Source organism: Terrapene carolina, unplaced genomic scaffold (assembly GCF_002925995.2).
Source record: "Terrapene carolina triunguis isolate 2854851 unplaced genomic scaffold, T_m_triunguis-2.0 Scaffold93, whole genome shotgun sequence".
NCBI classification, from domain to species: domain Eukaryota; kingdom Metazoa; phylum Chordata; order Testudines; family Emydidae; genus Terrapene; species Terrapene triunguis.
Genome location: NW_020664444.1, coordinates 11,230,760 through 11,250,447, shown reverse-complemented (window position 1 = coordinate 11,250,447; position 19,688 = coordinate 11,230,760). Strand labels below are relative to the sequence as shown.

General features: G+C 41.6%; 1 protein-coding gene across 3 annotated transcripts in view; it reads right to left on the bottom strand.

Annotated features, from left to right (window-relative positions):
- The window catches only part of MAD1L1 (mitotic arrest deficient 1 like 1), a 529,982-nt gene that overhangs the window by 460,758 nt on the left and 49,536 nt on the right, over positions 1–19,688 (bottom strand). For all 3 annotated transcript variants that reach the window (XM_026650732.2, XM_026650733.2, XM_026650734.2), the window contains one exon: positions 11,606–11,692. In XM_026650732.2, the coding sequence (XP_026506517.1) occupies positions 11,606–11,692 (87 nt within the window). The remainder of the gene's footprint in view (positions 1–11,605; positions 11,693–19,688) is intronic.

Sequence of the window (19,688 nt, the reverse complement as noted above, 5' to 3'; positions counted from 1 at the left end):
CTAGGACAAAGGAAACCTATTGAGGTGAAAGGAGATTAGTGCCTTTATACTGGCCTTAACGGTTCTTTTTTGCCTCCTTGCTTTCTAATAGGGACCAATGTAGGATGAGGGGGAAATGAAAAGTGTACAATTTATTATTTCTACAGCACTATTGTTAAGCATGGCACTTTAGAGACAAATACCATGACAGAACCCTGCCCCATGGAGCTTACAATCTGAATGTATTTGCTGAGAGAAGAGTGGGCTGGTCATTTGTTAAAGAGACAACTATTTTCAGGTCCACAGTGGTTATTTTGTGCATGTTTTTAGAAAAAGGGTGGGTTTGTGCAAAACTTAATATAAACTGGAGTCTTTTCATAAATATAAATGCAGAACATGCTGGAAAGTATTTAATACCGCCCTGAAGTGCTGTGAACATAAACATTAGTCTAGTATTATGTAAATGTGCGTACACACATCCACACATAAACCACACTATAAACAAGAGGGAAAAAAAGCAAGCCTGTCCTTGTCCTAGAACCCATATGACACATTAACTGCTCCTGATAGCAAAATAACTTACAGAAACTATCAAAAATCCAGCACTTTCTCCTCCTTTAGATAAAGGACATTTCATTGTAATTAAACTTCTGTCCAAGCCTAAAGAAGATTAGGGGAGAAAGTCTGACAGGCTCCATTTATATTCGTGACGGACGTTCTCTGGGACATCCAAGGAAGTGAGGAAAACAGACAGTGGATGATGGTTTATGACACGGATCTGACTTAATACTTGAGGAGATGGACAGCTCCCAGCTTGTTATAATTCACTCACTGTTGTTTAAAAAGAATCCCTGCTGCCTAACACAAAGGCATTTCCTGTGGAATTTGCAGCCTCTCTATCCCTTGCTTTCATTGAAGTGGTTGGTTTGTTTAAGATATACATACACAAAACCAGAGAGAGCAGGTTCTTTGAGACAGTAAATCAGTAAATCACACACATTTGATTTACACAAATGGAGCCTGTGATGGATATGAAGAAATGTGATGCTAGACCGCCAACAGAACAGAAGTCTTCTGAGCACTCTGGGAAGGAAAACATTTAATCAGCCATATTTTCAGAATCATCTTCCTCACAGGAAGCTGCATGTTCAAGCAGGAAGGGGTCCTTTCCTCAATGCCCCTAAAAGGAACTTTCCATTTAAAATAGATTTCTTGAAATAAAGTCACTATTTGATATGTTCTTTAGGAGGAAGAAAAAAGGCGAGGGAAGAACAGGAAATAGATTAAACAAAGACATCCCTACTCTTCCACATAAGAACTGGTTCTGGTTTCAATCTGCTCAAGATGATAGCATTCTGACTGATGGACTTCTTAGCACCTTTACTTTGGTTCTTCAGACATTTTGAAGGTTCTAAGTTAAGAATGCTTCCTGATCATAACAGCAGAGGCAATACAACACACTGTTGCTTCAGAGGTATTGTAGTCTGCATGCCATGTGTGTCTGGCCAAATCCTAGTCCCCAAAAATCTGCTTTCACAGCATGCCTGTAAGGGTCAGAGTGAAAACCCACAACAGCGAAGAGTTTATTCCAAAAATATAAGTTGTGTCATGCCATCACTGCTGGACCAACTGGCAATTCTCACAGGAAAGAATAGATGGGAAGAAAGATCTTCCCCAGCATTTCAGATTCTTGGATGCTTTGTCCTCGGATTTGTTTTAGGAGATCTTACACCCATAGACTTGGCTGCCAGAGCAAAGACCAAAGACATCAGGGAAGGATGCTGGAATTAAAATATATATCACATCCTTGTTGCAGGGTCCATATCACGTCTCCAAAATGACAAAAGTTTGTGAAGCTTTTATTGGCCGACAGCACCTAGAATGTCCAAACCCTGAACTAAATACATCACTATCTCTTGGAAGTCCTCACTGAAACCAGAAGGAAGATGAAGAGTTAAAGATGGCATTAAATTCTGTTAAAGTGACAAAAATGTTGAAAAAAGAAACCTGTTCCTCTTCTGAATCAAAGATCTGTCTTAAGTAGACAAGCTCAGATGAACTTGCAGAATGTGATGGCTTCTCAACTCCAGATTTAGGATGCCTATGGGCTAAATAATATAGCAATTCTTCCTTCTAACGTTCCTTCCTTTTCAAAGGACGCTCTAAAGAGGAGTCTTAAGGAGGTTTAAAATGAAGCCAGAAGAGCCATATGGGTTTCATGGGCTGTAACAAGGACCCTGGCTTGACAGCATTTCTGTTCCTGGTGTTGTTGGGAACTTCCAGGAGAAGAGATAAAAGAACCAACACAATGGGAAGCATGAGCCAAGAAGAAAAATTCATCTTGTGAAGAGTCTTGGCTTCACCTGGAAAAGAAGTGAGACATAGACCCAAGGCTCTAGCCATGCTTAAAAAGTTCTGGACATACGTGACAGGAGTCTCACATCTGAACACTTTCAGACAGACACACTAGTGTTGACTGAACTAATCCAAGGGACCATGGTGTTTGTAGCCAGGCCAAAGGCAAAATGGAAATACACCGCTTGTGAAGATTTAGCTATATACATTGCTAAATGCTGTAAGGGGTAGCTACCAGAGAAGGAATGGACGTAATCAAGGTTTGTGGAGCTGGCTCTTGTAAACAGAATATATTAGGAAAACAGCTCTCACAAACAGAATTATTAACCAGGAATGTAAACTGCTTTTTGCTAACTAATAGAAAATAGATGCATTCAGCTGACAAGCAAAATGTATTAATCAAATCATGGAATTTGTTTGTTGTAGCTATAAGTGTGATTAAAAATGAGAAGTTATGTAATCACTATAAGAAAGTAGCCAATGGTGAAGAAGTATAGTATATTATATTTAGAATGCTGAATTATATAACTCTAAAACTGTACTACAGTTAGGGACTGTAACCTCTGGATGATGATTGCTCTGTATGTAGCAAGAGAACACAACAAGGTTTGAGAAAGGCACTTAACCCACTAGTCTTTAGGTATTCTGCTACTGCAAATATGTATGACGCCAGATAAGAGAAATTCTGGAAGATTTACAGTGTTAGCCAGCATCATATACAATATTATATATAGCATATATGTATTTGTGTATCTACTAATTTTATTCATGTTCAGCTTTTCACCAAATGCTTTTCACTTACGTTAAGCTGTTAAACGAAGGAGAGATGTGAAGTACTGTATTTTCAGTTTTAGGTACAGACACAGAACAAGGACAAGTCAACATTTTGTTGACCTGCACCACGCTATAACTTGTGAAGTAGGTCTCTAAGGTTTTGCTGACTTCTGGAACAGTCAAAACAAGATAATCAACTGGTTACAAACTTTGTCATGTTTACTGAAGGTCTGTGCAAGCCTTGTAAAGAGTCTTGAAAAACATGTCGAAGATAATGATAAGAAGTAATGCTCAGAAATGGTGAAAACCCTCAACCCTAGTATATACAGAGGTAGAGTGCAGCTCAGATTCTGAGTCTGTTGGCCAGCTGTACTATCATCTCCCACAGAAGTGGTAACATATTGATCTTCCTTTCTGTGGCATGCTGTTCTAATCTTTGACTAATAAACTAGAATTCATAAAGTTGAGTAAGCCTAGCTATTTGTCATCTCTTGTTATTGAACTGAATCCAATCATAACATTAGGTTTCTGCCGTCAGTGGCTCAGTCTGTTGGGCTACTGGCCTGTTTTCCCAGCCCAGTAAGGATTAAACACCATGTCTGGAGAGTCTGTTCCCCTGGCATCTGTCCTGGTAAAAGCCATGGCACCAGAGAACTCCTGAACCAGTAGAGAGTCTGGGACTGAGATGCAAAGCAGGCCTGAGGCCGCCTGGTATGCTGCCAGCATGGAGAGAGTTGGTGCTGGTGCCAATGTCATCAGTACCGGACTCAACAGATGCCCCATGGCCGGAACTGAAGTCAACACTATGGGCATTTCTGGTCTCGTCACAGTACCAGGGACTAATTGGACAGGCCTGCTTCATCCCACATGCTGGAGGGAGTACAATGCCGGTCAGCACTTCTCTCAGAAGATGAGGAGGAGTCTCCCTGAGCCCTGGAATGTACCAACTCATTTTATGGGACCATTTTCTCACTGCATCAGGATGGGAGAACGACCCCTCTTCATCTTCAGGGAAACATCAGAACCTGAGTGTGGAGCGGGTTCACTTGCCAGATCCGAAGGCGACTGCTGATCAGAAGAGGGCTTCAGTGCTAAAGCAGGCCTCATGGCCTGCTCTAAAAGGTGCTGCTTTATCCCCAAGTCTCTTGCCACCTGAGTCTTCTTTCTGAACGACTTGCAGTGGAGCACCGCTCTTTAATGTATCCCTTGCCAAGACACAGCAAGTATCTCATGTGAGGGTCACTGTTGGGGACAGCACCCTTACATGATGGGCAATGCTTGAACCCTGGTGAGGGCATCACATAGGGCAGCAAACTAACACTGAACTAAACCTAAGGTACTACTTCTACTACTACATACAAGGAAAATTGAGACCAAAAGTGTGAGGTGAAGACACCACACCAACTCTATCCATGGCTGATGAGAAGGAACTGAAGAGGTTGAATTGGTGCCACCCTTGTATGGCCAGGGGAAGGGGTAGGGCTGCAGGCCATGAGCATCGTCCCTCCAGGTACTGCTAGGCAAAGTTTTCCTGCTTCAGTGAGCTGGGTGACCCCACCTACATGGAATACACAACTGCTTCTACTCAAAGAAGAACATTTGATGCATTTGTCAGTGTTCACATACCTCTTTCCCATTGAACTGTTTTAGAACTGTTCCCAGACCACAAAGCACTTCATGAGTCTCTTGTAGCAGAGATATGCAGAAGTAATTTAATCAAGAAGTAGGTCTGACATCAGGAGGAGAGTAGGTGAAACTGCTATTTAAAAGAGCCAAACAATAGAAAGATAGACCTCTTAATGGAAGGCTTCTCTAAACTCACTACCAGCATGTCTACCTGATTGCTTCGGTTCCAGGAAAAGAGAAGACCAAGACAAACCTGCTGCAAAATATTTGGAGTCTGTGGCTTAAGACCTGCCAATGACCAGAGGCCTATTCAAAGAGGACATAGTGAGTCTGCAAATGTTTATGCGCAGAGCTTTCCTCCAAAGCAACTCACCTCCGTAGCACTTACTTGGGCTACCTTCCTTTCTAGCGCTTTCTTTGTGTCAGGGTTGCAGCAACACATGCCCTGACACTTGTTTATAAACACACAAGACTGCTGTGCAATATATGAAGAGGAGATTTATAGGCCCTTCTCTGGCACTTGTCACCATAGCATCTGAGCAACCAATTGAGTTTAAAAAAATATGGTTGGGGACAAGCAGAGTGGAAAAAGTTTAATGGTTGACTGAACTCACTAAGAAGAGTAAGGTACAAGTAGCAGGAAGTATTAAGTCTAAGATCTGGATTTTAGAAAGCTCTCTCTCTCTCTCTGCATCTCCTTTATCTCCTGAAGATGACATGCATCACAGCACATGCTTACGGCGGAAGGCAGCCACGATTGACATGTTTCTAGAACATTAATTTTGTACTCAGAAGGAGCGAAGGAAAAGGGAAGGAGCTAATCACAGTAGCTAAATGGGCCTAGTAATTAAACTTGTTTCTTTCATTACCTACACAGTTCTCCTCCTAAGTAAGGCCAATTTCTCATAGGCTACATCTCATCAAGCTATCAAAGTGATCCCAAAGCAGTCTTCATTATCCTCTGTTCCTCTAAGCCTTTGGATTGTTATCTTTATTCTACAGTTACCCAGGCTCCACAATACCTCCTGCTGCTGCCGCCTAAAGTATAATTTACTCTATTTACACAACTCACAGCAACACACTCCAAAACAGAGGTGAGATTCCATCATGCGCTATTAACGGCGCTTTCCGCTACATTAATCAGCTGTGCTGAAGTAGTTTTTTTGCTGCAGTTAATGTGCCCAGTGGAAGAGTGGCAGTGACTCTCTCCCTCTCTTCCTCACCAGCACTATAGGAGGAATTTTCCTCTCCTACCTAGCAAATGTTAGCAACCTCCAAGAGACTCCATATAATTCAGAGAGAAGCAAAAAATCAACCCACAGTCAAAAGAAATTGACTTAAATTCACAGATCAGGAAATTCTGTCCTATGGTTCTATGTGTCTCAAGTGCCCCAATTTGCTTAGGTAGTGTCGTATATATGATTTGCATCATCACCTATTCTCTACAATTCCCTGAAATACTGACATACAACAGGTTACACAAAGCACTTGGGATAAAAGGGAAGGTCCTTTCATGGATTGAGAACTGGTTAAAAGACCGGGAGCAAAGGGTAGGAATTAATAGTAAATTCTCAGAATGGAGAGGGGTAACTAGTGGTGTTCCCCAAGGGTCAGTGCTCGGACCAATCCTATTCAACTTATTTATAAATGATCTGGAGAAAGGGGTAAACAGTGAGGTGGCAAAGTTTGCAGATGATACTAAACTGCTCAAGATAGTTAAGACCAAAGCAGACTGTGATGAACTTCAAAAAGATCTCACAAAACTAAGTGATTGGGCAACAAAATGGCAAATGAAATTTAATGTGGATAAATGTAAAGTAATGCACATTGGAAAAAATAACCCCAACTATACATACAATATGATGGGGGCTAATTTAGCGACAATGAGTCAGGAAAAAGATCTTGGAGTCATCGTGGATAGTTCTCTGAAGATGTCCGCGCAGAGTGCAGAGGCGGTCAAAAAAGCAAACAGGATGTTCGGGATCATTAAAAACGGGATAGAGAATAAGACTGAGAATATATTATTGCCCTTATATAAATCGATGGTACGCCCACATCTCGAATACTGCGTACAGATGTGGTCTCCTCATCTAAAAAAAGATACTGGCACTAGAAAAGGTTCAGAAAAGGGCAACTAAAATGATTAGGGGTTTGGAACGGGTCCCATATGAGGAGAGATTAAAGAGGCTAGGACTCTTGAGCTTGGAAAAGAGGAGACTAAGGGGGGATATTATAGAGGTATATAAAATCATGAGTGATGTGGAGAAAGTGGATAAGGAAAAGTTATTTACTTATTCCCATAATACGAGAACTAGGGGTCACCAAATGAAATTAATAGGCAGCAGGTTTAAAACAAATACAAGGAAGTTCTTCTTCACCCAGCGCAGAGTCAACTTGTGGAACTCCTTACCTGAGGAGGTTGTGAAGGCTAGGACTATAACAGCATTTAAAAGAGAACTGGATAAATTCATAGTGGTTAAGTCCATTAATGACTATTAGCCAGGATGGGTAAGGAATGGTGTCCCTAGCCTCTGTTTGTCAGAGGGTGGAGATGGATGGCAGAAGAGAGATCACTTGATCATTGCCTGTTGGTCCACTCCCTCTGGGGTACCTGGCATTGGCCACTGTCGGTAGACAGGATACTGGGCTAGATGGACCTTTGGTCTGACCCGGTACGGCCGTTCTTATGTTCTTACGTTCACTGGCTGTGCTTACACTCCCAAAAGCCAGAAAAAGAAACGCTAAGCCAGAGTTGTAATGTTACGATAATGTAACCTTTTATGGTACAGTGGCCTTTTATTATTTTTTTAATAATGGAAACACTGGCACCACAGGAGCACTATAGAACAGGGGCTCTCAAACTTTTTTACTGGTGACCCCTTTCACATAGCAAGCCTCTGAGTGCAACCCCCTTAAAAATTAAAAACACTTTTTTATATATTTAACACCATTATAAATGCTAGAGGCAAAGTGGGATTTGGGGTGGAGGTTGACAGCTCACGACCCCCCCATGTAATAACCTCACGACCCCTTGAGGGATCCCGACCCCCAGTTTGAGAACCCCTGCTATAGAACTAGAGGGATAGAAATTCAAGGGAAGTGCTAAGTGAAATTGGTTTTGTCTGTTCATTCCTCATAGATGCAATATGCTGTTATGTACACATTTTACCCATGTCTTCTCCCCTCCTCTCCACCCTCCTCTTTCTAGATCTCCCAGGGCAAACTGAACAAAAAGAGGCTCCATATAGAGCTAAATCTGCTCTCCAGTTCTGCAGGAAAGATGTGATCGCGTGTAGCAAATTACCCCCGTTCCATCATTTCCATGCATGGTTTGTTTTCTGAAGCCCAGTCCTGCTCATACTCAACTACATTAGCAATCAGATCTTCTCCATTAAAAGGAAACTGGGGGCTGTTTATCAGACTGCAGGATGAATAGCAGATTGAAAAATGTCTACAATAATCAGCATACAGGGAAGGTGGGAGGAGATTCCCCCAATCAAAATAAAATACCAGCAAAAATTATACTATGAGCATCAGGAAAATGATACTAGTATTGTAAAAGCTCACACAAGCTATTCCATAAAACTCAACCACCATCAATAGCACCTTCACCAAACATATCCAGACCTAATGAATATGCAGACGGGATCACGAGTCGTTTGGGAAGTGCTGCCATGCTGCAAGTGGGATGTTGCTGATCAGTTAGTTATTAAAGCCCTTTCTTACACCACTGGTACTAAGGAGCAAAAGTTAGATACACTAATGAGGAATAAGTCCATGAGCAGGTAATTTCATCACTAACCACACCTTATACTCAACCCTCTTCTGTCGGCCATCAGGTCTCTCACCATAACAATATGGAAATTGGGCTTATAAGTGATTTCCTGCTCCACTACCCAAAAGAGAAGGATGCTGACTTCTGGTCATGATTTTCCTAAGTATCCAGGTAGTAGAGATCCCAAAATCATTCTCTTAGCAACTACTGAGAAAACTCATCAAAACTCTTTGGAGCAGGGACCCTGCCTTCCTTGATGTTTTTGCAGTGCACAGGCCCATACATAGGCAGGTAACACATTTGTCAGCAGGCTCAACCTTAAGACCTTCAGCACCAAAAACCCAAGATCCTACCACTAAAGCTAAAAGAGAACTACTTTAGTAGTGAGACAGTAGAAGGCTGTATAATTATTGGGACCAACCACTAGAGGGAGTCATGATCACACACACTAGGCCATTGTATTACATAGGCACATTTTGGACACTACAGGAAACAAATAATAAAAGAATAGATAATCAGCTGATTCTGGATGTCGTTCAAGGAAAAAGAAAAATCAGATTTGCTTTCTTAAAAAGCACTTTACTGTCAGAGACTCCTAGGAACTTTCAAATAATCCGTAATGGAAGATTTTAGAACGTACCTGATTGCCTGTATTTTAAGACAGAATAAAATATTAGACAGAAGAAAGGAGAACTTGTCAGTTTTAGAAACTGAACTCACAAGATTGTGTCTTAGAAGATTTTAAAATTTTTAATTTGAGCCAGTTTTTACTGCCTGTTTCATTTGAAGGCACCTTTGAAAATCAAAAAGTAATTTTGATCATGTTTTTGTTTTTAAGTTAAATTGATCCAGTTGTGACCAGCATGAACAGGCACTTCCAAAGGGCTGTTTTCTCAACAAACAGATTCCTCCTGGCGATTATTAAATTAGACAAAATCATTTTCTCTGGCAGGCTGTGAGCAGCAGCCTCCAAAATCAATAACTGTTAAACATTACCACCACCACTTTTATTTTTACTTCGGTCATTTGTTTTTGTTTTTTAAAAGATATCAAACTGGCTTTCCCCTTTAAGCCTCTTGACAACAAACCATGAACCAATTTAGCTGGCTGCATCCAGGGGATTTTACCCTGGGCTAACAATTTTAACAACTGGCTAAACAGTTTCAGTAGCACTTAAAGAGTATTTATACTATGCTTTTATTGCCCTGCTTGAATCCTGCTTGTCATTAGTAAAGGAGGGCACAGACATGTCTGTTGCTTGGACATCTCAGCCAACACCTGGGCAACACAAAAAGCCACAAACACAAAAAACCTTTTAGCTACATGTTGTGGTATTGCTTCTAACAAGAACAGACATGTGGATTCAAGGAAACCAATGGCTTAGGAAACAGGAGAGAGAGAGCACATGGGTTGAGGGTGAGAGCACACTTGACAGCAGAATCAAATTTACTTCTTGCAATGAGTAGCCATGCTAAAAAATATTGCCATCTGTAACCATCTCAGCCTGCGAAGTAAACAGATACAGCCTGACAAACAAACTCAGTCCTCTTATGAAACACCTAAGTATATAACATTAAAGGTTGTATTGCGTCAAAATATACTTTTCTACTCTTGGCTGCAGCAGTAACGGTACAGTCAGCAGATCTCTGGAGAGGGTCCAAGAACAAAGGACTTAGTCATTACGTAGTTTGTAAGCTCTTTGGGAAATGGACTGTATTTTTATTCTGTGTTTGTACAGTGTCTAGATCAATCGGGTCCTGGTCCATGATTGTGGCTCCTTACAAAATAAGTAATAATCCCAACGGAAGAGTTCAATCAATGATAAGGTCATCACAGGCCCACTACTGAATGAGGTATATTTCTAATAGGTTAAGTCTGCGTGGGATGCCAGAATCAAGACAACAACTTCTGCAATTCCAAAGTTAAAGCAAATTCCTTCCCTTCATGTCATATCTCCAGGAAGGGTTAAACAAAACGAAAACACAACCTTTACTTTTTCTAGGTGTCAGAAGCAAAATATACAATTCATACCTTTTGATATAGATGGTCTATCCAGATAGGGAGTCAAACAGAGTTACTTCAAGGAACCAGATCTTTAAGTATTTCCTGCAGAAATCTCAGGATATTGGTCCTCAGGCCAACCTGGCTTAACCAGACTCAGTAACCAAAAAAGCAGAATTGACATGTCCCTCTCAAACCAGTTCTACATATTAGGGTGCAAGAAGCAGTGTTGGATCTTCAGGGAGCTCTATAGTTCAAACTCTGAACACTGTCACTTAGAACCTGGACTAAACCAACCGTAAATCAGAGGTCTAACAGTGATTAGCACACAAGACAATTTGTTGCAAAATGCAGCAGATGCACTGATTATATCTCCCTTGTTCCCACACCAGTGTAAAATACCACAGTGCCTATACAGTCTAGTTACGGTGGCAGAGTCTGGATAATTTTATACCCGCTATATCATGGCAACAAATTAGCTTGCAAAAAACACTCCCAACCCCAAATTCAGGAAGAGGGCCGAAGGTGCAGTAACCCAGGCTCCTCTGAATGTCTAAGAGTAGCCTACTATCAGAATGTCACTAGCTGAAGCCAGAAATTCAAAGTCTTCTCCCATCACCCATCAAGACAAATTTCCAAGTCTTTGAAGTGATCTTTTCTACTAGCCTAATCACAGTCACATGGACCCAAGCATTCTTAATCCTTCTCTACATCCAGGTGACTGGTCGCTTTAGCTTTAATATCCCTTTTAATGGTGAGAAAGGTTGGGAAAGCAGCTCACATTCCATTTGCACCCTGAAATCATTTCAGCCTAGGAAGTAAGCATGGATAAAGTGCTCCACACATTTCTCATCTCCAGTCCCCAAGACCCTTCCAAAATCTATGGTGTTCCTTTAAGTCACAGTCACAAATGTAACCTTCACCATCAGCATAGTAAAGATAATGATGATACAGAAGATTTCTTGGAGGTGGTAGGACAAAATGAAGAGCAGCAAGTACAAAAAGTATCTGGGACTGCAGCCTTTTATTTTCTATTTACTTGTATTAAAAGTAACAAATTCCTGCAACACGACGTTCTTTCTTGGCAGCACCTACCTGTTTGTGATGGTAGAATTCTGCTCTTTCAGCACAAGCTCCCTCTGTTGCAGGGCAACAATCTGCCTTGAGAGATCATCAGGGGTCCTAAACAATTAAAACAATAATGGAAAGAGTTAACGAATATAGACATGCCAGTGACTGAACAATTAAGTCCCAGACATGACCATAATAAAAGAATGACAGAGAGGCAGACAAGATTGTTGCTATAGGCTAAGGCTGCCACGGTACATTACAACAGCTGAACTATCACAGGTTTGTGTATTGTCAAGCACACACAGCCAGTTGTAGTCATTAGGACATCAAGCCCCTGCTGCACTCTAATCCACCCCCTTCCAATCAAGGGGGCATCAGCCCCATCACTTCACTTAGGGTCTAAGAGACCACATTTCCTATTCTAAGATAGTTAAGTTTCCCTGCTTGAGAAGAGCGTTTGCCAAAAAGTGCTTTGCAATTATCTCTGCCTGTACCAAATGCCACAGAACATCTCCTAAAGACACAGCTCCTTCTGTTTATATGGCCAATGAGCACGTATGCTATAGGAAAGTGCATGCTATAAAGAGTCTTCTTACAGCACAGTGGAAGTAGATGGTGCACAGTGATTTTATACCAAAAATAGTCTCAAGACCCAGAATTCACTTAACAGTGTTGCCAAACCGACTAAACATTCAAGATAACCAAAGACTGCAGATTCTGCTTGGTTTACTTTTTAAAACTCAAGAAAGTCAATGAATTTCAATTCCTGACGAAAAGAGACAGAAAATGAATCTTTGAGCCTGCACGCGGAGAGGTTCTGATACACTGAGCAGCACTGCCCTCTACTGGATGGAACACCTCCGGCTAGCTCACGTAGCTGAGCTTGAAAGAAGAGACACAGTATAACACATCAAGCAAGCACTGTTTTTGGAGTTAAAGGCTTCGCACCTATTTCCAGTGCTGCATGCAGGAGAGTCACAGGGTAACGGATGTGAGTAAATGGTGGAGAGCCGACTTCACTTGCTCCCATAATCTGAAGGAAAACAGATTTAATAACAAAGACTACTTTTCCTCTAGCTTGATGGGTCATTTGCTATTCAGTTCTCTAATTTCCAATCTGCAGAAACCAGGCTTCAGCCTCTGGGACTCTGATCCAATTCACAAGAAATGCGGATTCTCTTTCCCCACTGTCTACCTAGAATGTCCTGGGCTGGGGTGGGAATAAACAGAAAAGAGATAAGACAGGGGGAATTACAATTGACAAGGGGAATTTGCTTTCATACAAACCAATTATGTTTTCCTTTCCACTACCTTCTCTATCACTTAGTGGTGGTTCCGTAACAGTACTCACTAGACTCAGCAGACATGAACCCCTGCCATATGTCAAGGATATAATATTTTGAAACCCTGACTCAGGTCTTGTAACTAAGGCCAGGAAATAAATAGTCTCTTACCAGAACTCCTACATGTCACACATATTACATGGTGCCAGAAGTAAACTATACCTTTGGCAAAAATGGAGCAAATTAAGCCATCTGAATCTCCCAACTTGGAAGAGAATGAGACAGAGAACCCGGGAGGGATGGGGGATGGCGGCACTTCCAAGATTTAATGGGAGCAAGGAGCATTGCAGAGAAATCAAGAGACTGAAATCCTCCACATGCACATATGTGGCAGGTTCAGAGACACTGAAGATCTAAATTCATTCCAGTGGCAGCATAAGAGGGGAAGGGAGGGGAACCAAGAAAGATGAGTCTGTAAACCTACAGATTAAGGCCCTGTCTACTCTGGGGATTTCAGCCATCAGTGACAAGTCTCCAGTGTAAACCCCTACACTGTAGACAGGTAAAAATGCTGTAAGCCACTATTTGTACCCCTGCCTGATACTGGGATAAGTTGCATCCATGCAAATCCCCCTAATAGCAGATTTGCCTGCCTGCAGTAGATGTTTCCACTGGCAAAGTTACACTGGTGGCTGTATATCCAGGATAAATCATCACTGTAATCTAAAGCTGTCTATTCAAACATTTCATCCATTCATACCATGCAAAAATGTCACCTGGGAAAGACACAGTTTCAAGAAACCAGGTGCAAAGTGAGACTATTGATCATTATGTATCTTTGTATGCAAGCTAAGACATTCAAATTTAAACAATTAAAAAGATGGACCAATTAGAGGGCAAATTATTTGTTGTGTTACATACAAAAAAAGCCGATGTGGAAAATATAGTATGTTATCAAGTAATTATAGATTATCATAATGCATACACACAAGGAAGATGAATCACATTTGTAAAGGCAACCTTCATTCTGGAATTTTCTAATTTTTGAGTGCCTGCCCTTGTAATCTTAATGTTCTTTTTAATGTTAGGAGAGGCAGGTTGTGTATGTGTGTTCTGTAATATACTGTTTTTTATAAAAAGCTAACTGAAAATCAGAAATGTCATCATGTGGAGCCATATTGCATTTGCATTAGCAAAGTTAAGTCATTCATCGATTTTAAGGCAAGAAGGGACCATTAGATCTTATCAGCTAATCTCTTGGATAACATGGGGCATACAATTTCATGCAGTTACTCCTGTACCAAGCACAAAAACTTTGTGACCTTTAGATCTCCAGCACAGCTCCTGTCTCAGTCTCCCCACCAGCTCATCACTCTTCTCTATTTCAGACAGGCGGCATCTTTTTCGGTGCTGCCTTGGCACCAGCACAGGGAGCACTGAAAGGCTAGGAGAGACCATCTCCTGGCTCTCCGTTCTGGTGCCCAGCACTAGGGCAGCCCCAACAATGAGGAGGAGCAATTATAGGAAAAATTCTGCTCAGCCCTGGGATGGCACATGCTCTGTGAGGAAGGTGCACGCTCAGGCTGGTCAACACAGAGCTGTAAGTGGATGAAGCATTCTCAGTGCAGGCAGAATCTTCAGAGAATTTAGCTGCCAAATACTAACAAGTCAGCGCAACATATGTGAGCTGCAATTCTCAGAGGCTTACAACTCATCCAAATGTGGGCAGATTTTCACAAGAATGGCAAAAGGCAAATCCCTGACAGCAGGGTGACCACTGCTGCCAAATTCTGTGTCCCTGCTCCAAATTATTAAAACTTCTCAGTGAAACAGTTGTAAGAATTTTTTAACATGAACAAAACAAAAGTTCTCTAAGTTCATTCTGAGAAATGCCTGAAACTTAAAAAAAAATCAGCTTTAGGCAGACTCCCAGCATGGAAGATTTCAGTTAAAGTTTGGGAAACTTATAAGCAACTACAAAACAAGGTCTTTTAATGGAAAGTGATCAGAAAATCAATGATGTTCAGAGATAGCAGCTGCCAACGGATTTCTAATCAGAGGCCAAATCCTCCTCCTCTGTCACAGGGTTCAGGTCAACAATCTAACCTCCAGCCTAGTTTTATTAATTGGCTGCTTTGGGGATTGTGGTTATTTTTGGTTGACATGTTTTACTTGATTTAAAAGAAGGAGTGTGAACATTGATAATTAAGCTAATAGATATTACCTTCTGCCATGTAACAAGGGTATTAGCTTTCTAGAAACTTAAACAAATGACGGGAGCCAGGAAATAAAACCAGGCTCTTGCAAGTAATCGTCTATGTCACACCTTTATTACGGATTCCAAAAACTATTCACATCAAAATCCCAGCCAGGTCACAAAAGGTGCCTTCTAGGTCATCAAAGCCAAACTCCTCGCACTTTTCCCACTTTGTTTTTTAAACATACGCACATGCAATGAAACTAAACCAGCCCAGCTTTGGTACTGAACAGGGCAGGTCAGAGCCCACATTTCACTCTACTAGCAATGGACCTTCACTGATGTAAATGGTCCTGTCTCTTCAGAGGTTTATGGAAATAGTGGTGAATGAAAAGATGGCATCTACTTGTCAGCATCCCAGTACATACTGAACGCTCCTGCATTTGTTTGCCTCAGGCCTTTTCATTAGCCTCACTGAACATACCACCACCCAGTACCTATAACACAGTTCATACCAGTGATTATTAGAGAATCAGCCAGATCATTTTGAAAGGATCTGCCTTGTAAAACTAGCAACCAACCTCATATCCCTATTTTCCCAGCACCCAGTGCTACTTCAAAGAAATTAAAGCATCTAGCGTTTCTCCCCGCTTTATCCCCAATATTTCCCAGGCATGCATACGGAACAGGCCATTCCTCATATTGTGTAACATGTACCCAGCGCAAACTCATGGACAAGGATTTTTCACAGTATAATGGAGAACTCAGACCTGTGCTTCCACAATGCAAGTTTGATTGAATTGCACAACTATATACACAGACTTAGTGACCCGATTTTGGGGTGCAAGGTTGTTAGTATTTACTCATCCACTAAATGAGTATAAAGAATGGACAGAAGGGCAAATGAAAAGACTCCAAGCAGCTTCTGTATTTGATTTCCAGTCATTCAACTCCTGTCTGACTCTCTTGAGCAAAATGCAAGGAGCTGAAACCTGGATGCTGCTTTCCCCCCTCAGAGATCAAATCTCCTTCTGCAATAAACCTCAAAGCAAAATCCTCCTTTTCAGTGTCTGGGAAGCAATAACCAAACAGTCAGGAGCATTTGATACCAATTTAGAAACAAGGTTTTTGCCCTAAGGTACAAATTAGCCCAGCAAGGCTTAGAGCTGGAGTAAGGAAGTCAAGAGACAAAATTACACTTAACCAAAGCACTCCGATTTTCTTTGAAGTACAGATAATTTGAAAAGGAGCAATTTAATAATGATAAAAAAAATCCACAACTGCTCAAATGAAGTGAAAAATTAACTTAATGGGATGCCCATCCAAGTTACTCTGCTTCAGTCAATGAGCTTTCAGGCTTCCATTGGCAAACGTTATGCCACGGTTTTCTTCATCCACTCAACTGGAATTTTGTAGAAAACTGCCAAAAAGTTTCTCCGTTTTGCTGTCTTAGTTAAGAGGCTATTAGCATTTCCATTATAAACTCCAATACTTTGGCATTTAGAACTAGCTGTTTTTAAAAGCATTGAGCTGAGACTCAGTAAACAGCCTAGAAGCCAAATTTTTTTTGGTTTTAAAAAAAGTAAAATTGGTTAAAATGTTTTTTAATTTAAAATTTATTAGAACATCCACATCTTATTGCAGGTGTTTCAAAGTCATATAGCAAAGGGAAAAGATTTGACTTGAGTTAGATCTTTGAAGTTACTCTTTAGCTATGGATGTGCAAAGCAAAAATAAGACTAACTTGTTTAAAAAAAAATTTGGGCTATCGTGTTTTGAGGATTGAGGCCGTTTAGATTTTTGGTTCTTAAATAAACTATTGAAGCTACCAAGATATTTACATTTGTAGAATACTGTGCACTCCATAAGAATCACTGATATAAGAATCAACCACATATAGTGATCAAAACCACTGGGACAAAAATCACTCTTATACTAACTAAAATACACAGCTTGTAAGAATCAACCGCTTATAAGACTCAGATTATCTGGGACGGATGTGATTTTTATCAAAGCAGTGCACTGTACTAAAATGCTCGAAGTAGTGATTTTTGCTCATGCATAACAGGTTTAAAGTCTCTTCATGCAACATTTCTGCATATTGCTTTAACTCTGCAGGAATACAGACATACTCTGGGTTCTGCAACTCACTAATTTGAAGTCATGTTGAATTGAAGCAAGGCATGCCCAAACTTTTGGCACAAAACTTTATTTTAATCCACTTTTTAAAGAAACCACTTCCATAAGGTAGTATAAAACAGTGACTATTCAACAGACTAGAACACAGTTACTGACAAAAGATAGTCATGGAACGCTTGTTAACAAAAATCAAACGTTAGAAACGGATTACCAGGCACTACTGCTTCTCTTCATCAAATCCCCAAACCCTGCTAATGCTCTCACCCCTTAAAGGCACTTGCAAAATAAAAAAGGTTTGGTGTGTGCTTTTCTTTCTTTCTTTAAGGCATCATGAAAGGATTTCCAACACTATCCAAAAAAAAAAAAAAAAAGTTTTTCTTCTGCTTTTACATTTTGAAATCCAAGTTCCTTCCCGGCTGGAAAACTATGACCATGTCTACACTATAGCTTATAAGTGTCCTACACAGACAGAAGGATTTTTCTGTCAATGTAGTTGCAAGTGGGACGCCAGCAACCACTTCCTCGCCGGGGGCGGCTTCACCCGTTTCGCCAACTGGCGGTTCATCCACCGTGCCCGGCTCAACTGCGTCCCGCTCAACGGAGCCGTCCGCCACGGGAACCGAGACAAGCGTTGCAGAAAGTGTGGCTACCCCAACAAGACCCTGCCCCACGTCCTGTGCAGCTGCAAACCCCACTCCAGAGCCTGGCAGCTGCGCCACAACGCCATCCAGAACCGCCTGGTGAAAGCCATCGCGCCACGCCTAGGGGAGATCTCCGTGAACTGCACCATCGCCGGTACCGACAGCCAGTTACGACCTGACGTGGTCATCACCGACGAGGCCCAGAAAAAGATCATTCTCGTCAACGTCACGGTCTCCTTTGAGAACAGGACCCCGGCATTTCACGAAGCCCGAGCTCGTAAGCTGGAAAAGTACGCCCCCCTGGCTGACACCCTGAGAGTGAAGGGCTATGAGGTGCAGATGGACGCCCTGATTGTCAGAGCCCTAGGCGCCTGGGACCCCTGCAACGAGCGTGTGCTGCGGACCTGCGGGATCGGTCGACGCTACGCACGTCTCATGCGGCGCCTCATGGTCTCAGACGCCATCCGATGGTCCAGGGACATCTACATCGAGCACATCACCGGCCACCGACAATACCAGGAGGCGTGAGCCAGAGTGACATCGTTCTCCCACTACAAGAAAGGGACTAAGTGACCTTCTCCATTGGATCATATGAACTGGAACCATAAACTCCCTGAACATTAAATCTCACCAAATGAGGGTCAATCCATCCTCATCATCATATCCACTCATTATTATCCACACCCGAACATAGCCACTTTATGAACTTCATACCCTCATATCTCAATGTCTGTACTTTGACCCATCAACCTTTTACCCCCAATTGGGGATATTGCAGATTATGTATTCCTCATGCCACCTTATCCTAAACCAAACTTTGCACCCTCGATAATCTGTATGTTATTCCCTGATAACCAGAAACTTCTATGCTCAAACTTTGTTCACTATTTTCTTTTAACATCATCTTAATAAAATTTTTAAATCTGCTTCTCCAGCGGCAGCAGCTCTGTTGACAGAAGAAACCTTCTGTTGACCTAGCTGTGTCTATACTGGGGAATGAGATTGACCTATCTACGGCACTGAGGGCATGAAATTTTTCACAGCCCCAAGCAACATAGCTAGGTTGATCTAATTTTTAAGTGTAAACCAGCGTTCCAAAATTTCTAAGTGTAGACCAGGCCTCTGATGTCTGACAGTAACGTGGCAATCTCACAAGAGTGAACTGAAAGTTGAGGTAGGAAGGGATTTTTAGGGTATGTCTACATTGCCCACGTTACAGCATGGCCATGGCAGCGCTGTGACATGGGCAGTGTAGACACGCTTTATCGCGGGGGCAGAGCTCTCCCAGTGATAAAAAAACCCATCCCGAACGAGCGGTGGTAGCTTTATCGCCGGGATCAGGGCTCTCGGCAATAAAGCGCTGTCTATACTGGCGCTTTTCAGCACTAAAACTTTTGTCGCTCAGGGGGGTGTTTTTTCACACCCCTGAACAACAACAGTTTTAGAGCTGAAAGTGGCAGTGTAGACACAGCCTAAGTCAGTCTGTTTAAAACTTTTTGTGTGTGATTTAACACCTATTTTGGTGCTTTTTAAACACCTATTTAACTTCTAATGGTTGACTAATGACATTTTGAATAAGGGAAAATGTCACCTCTTCAAATTTAAGGTTTTAAGAACTCTCAAAAAATCTAAACTTATACCTCCAGCACAATCAAAGGTGACAAGTCTTCACATGCTTAATATTTCTGCATTTAAAAAAAGAAGAGGGGGAGGGGGACGGGACAGAGCAGTGAATGGAATAGTACTACTGTTTGAAAGAAAGAGGGAGCCACAAGCAATCCCAACTTCTAGAGGTCTCTTCCTCTAGAAAATGCTCTCCATATTTGGACAGTAGTATCAGCAAATTC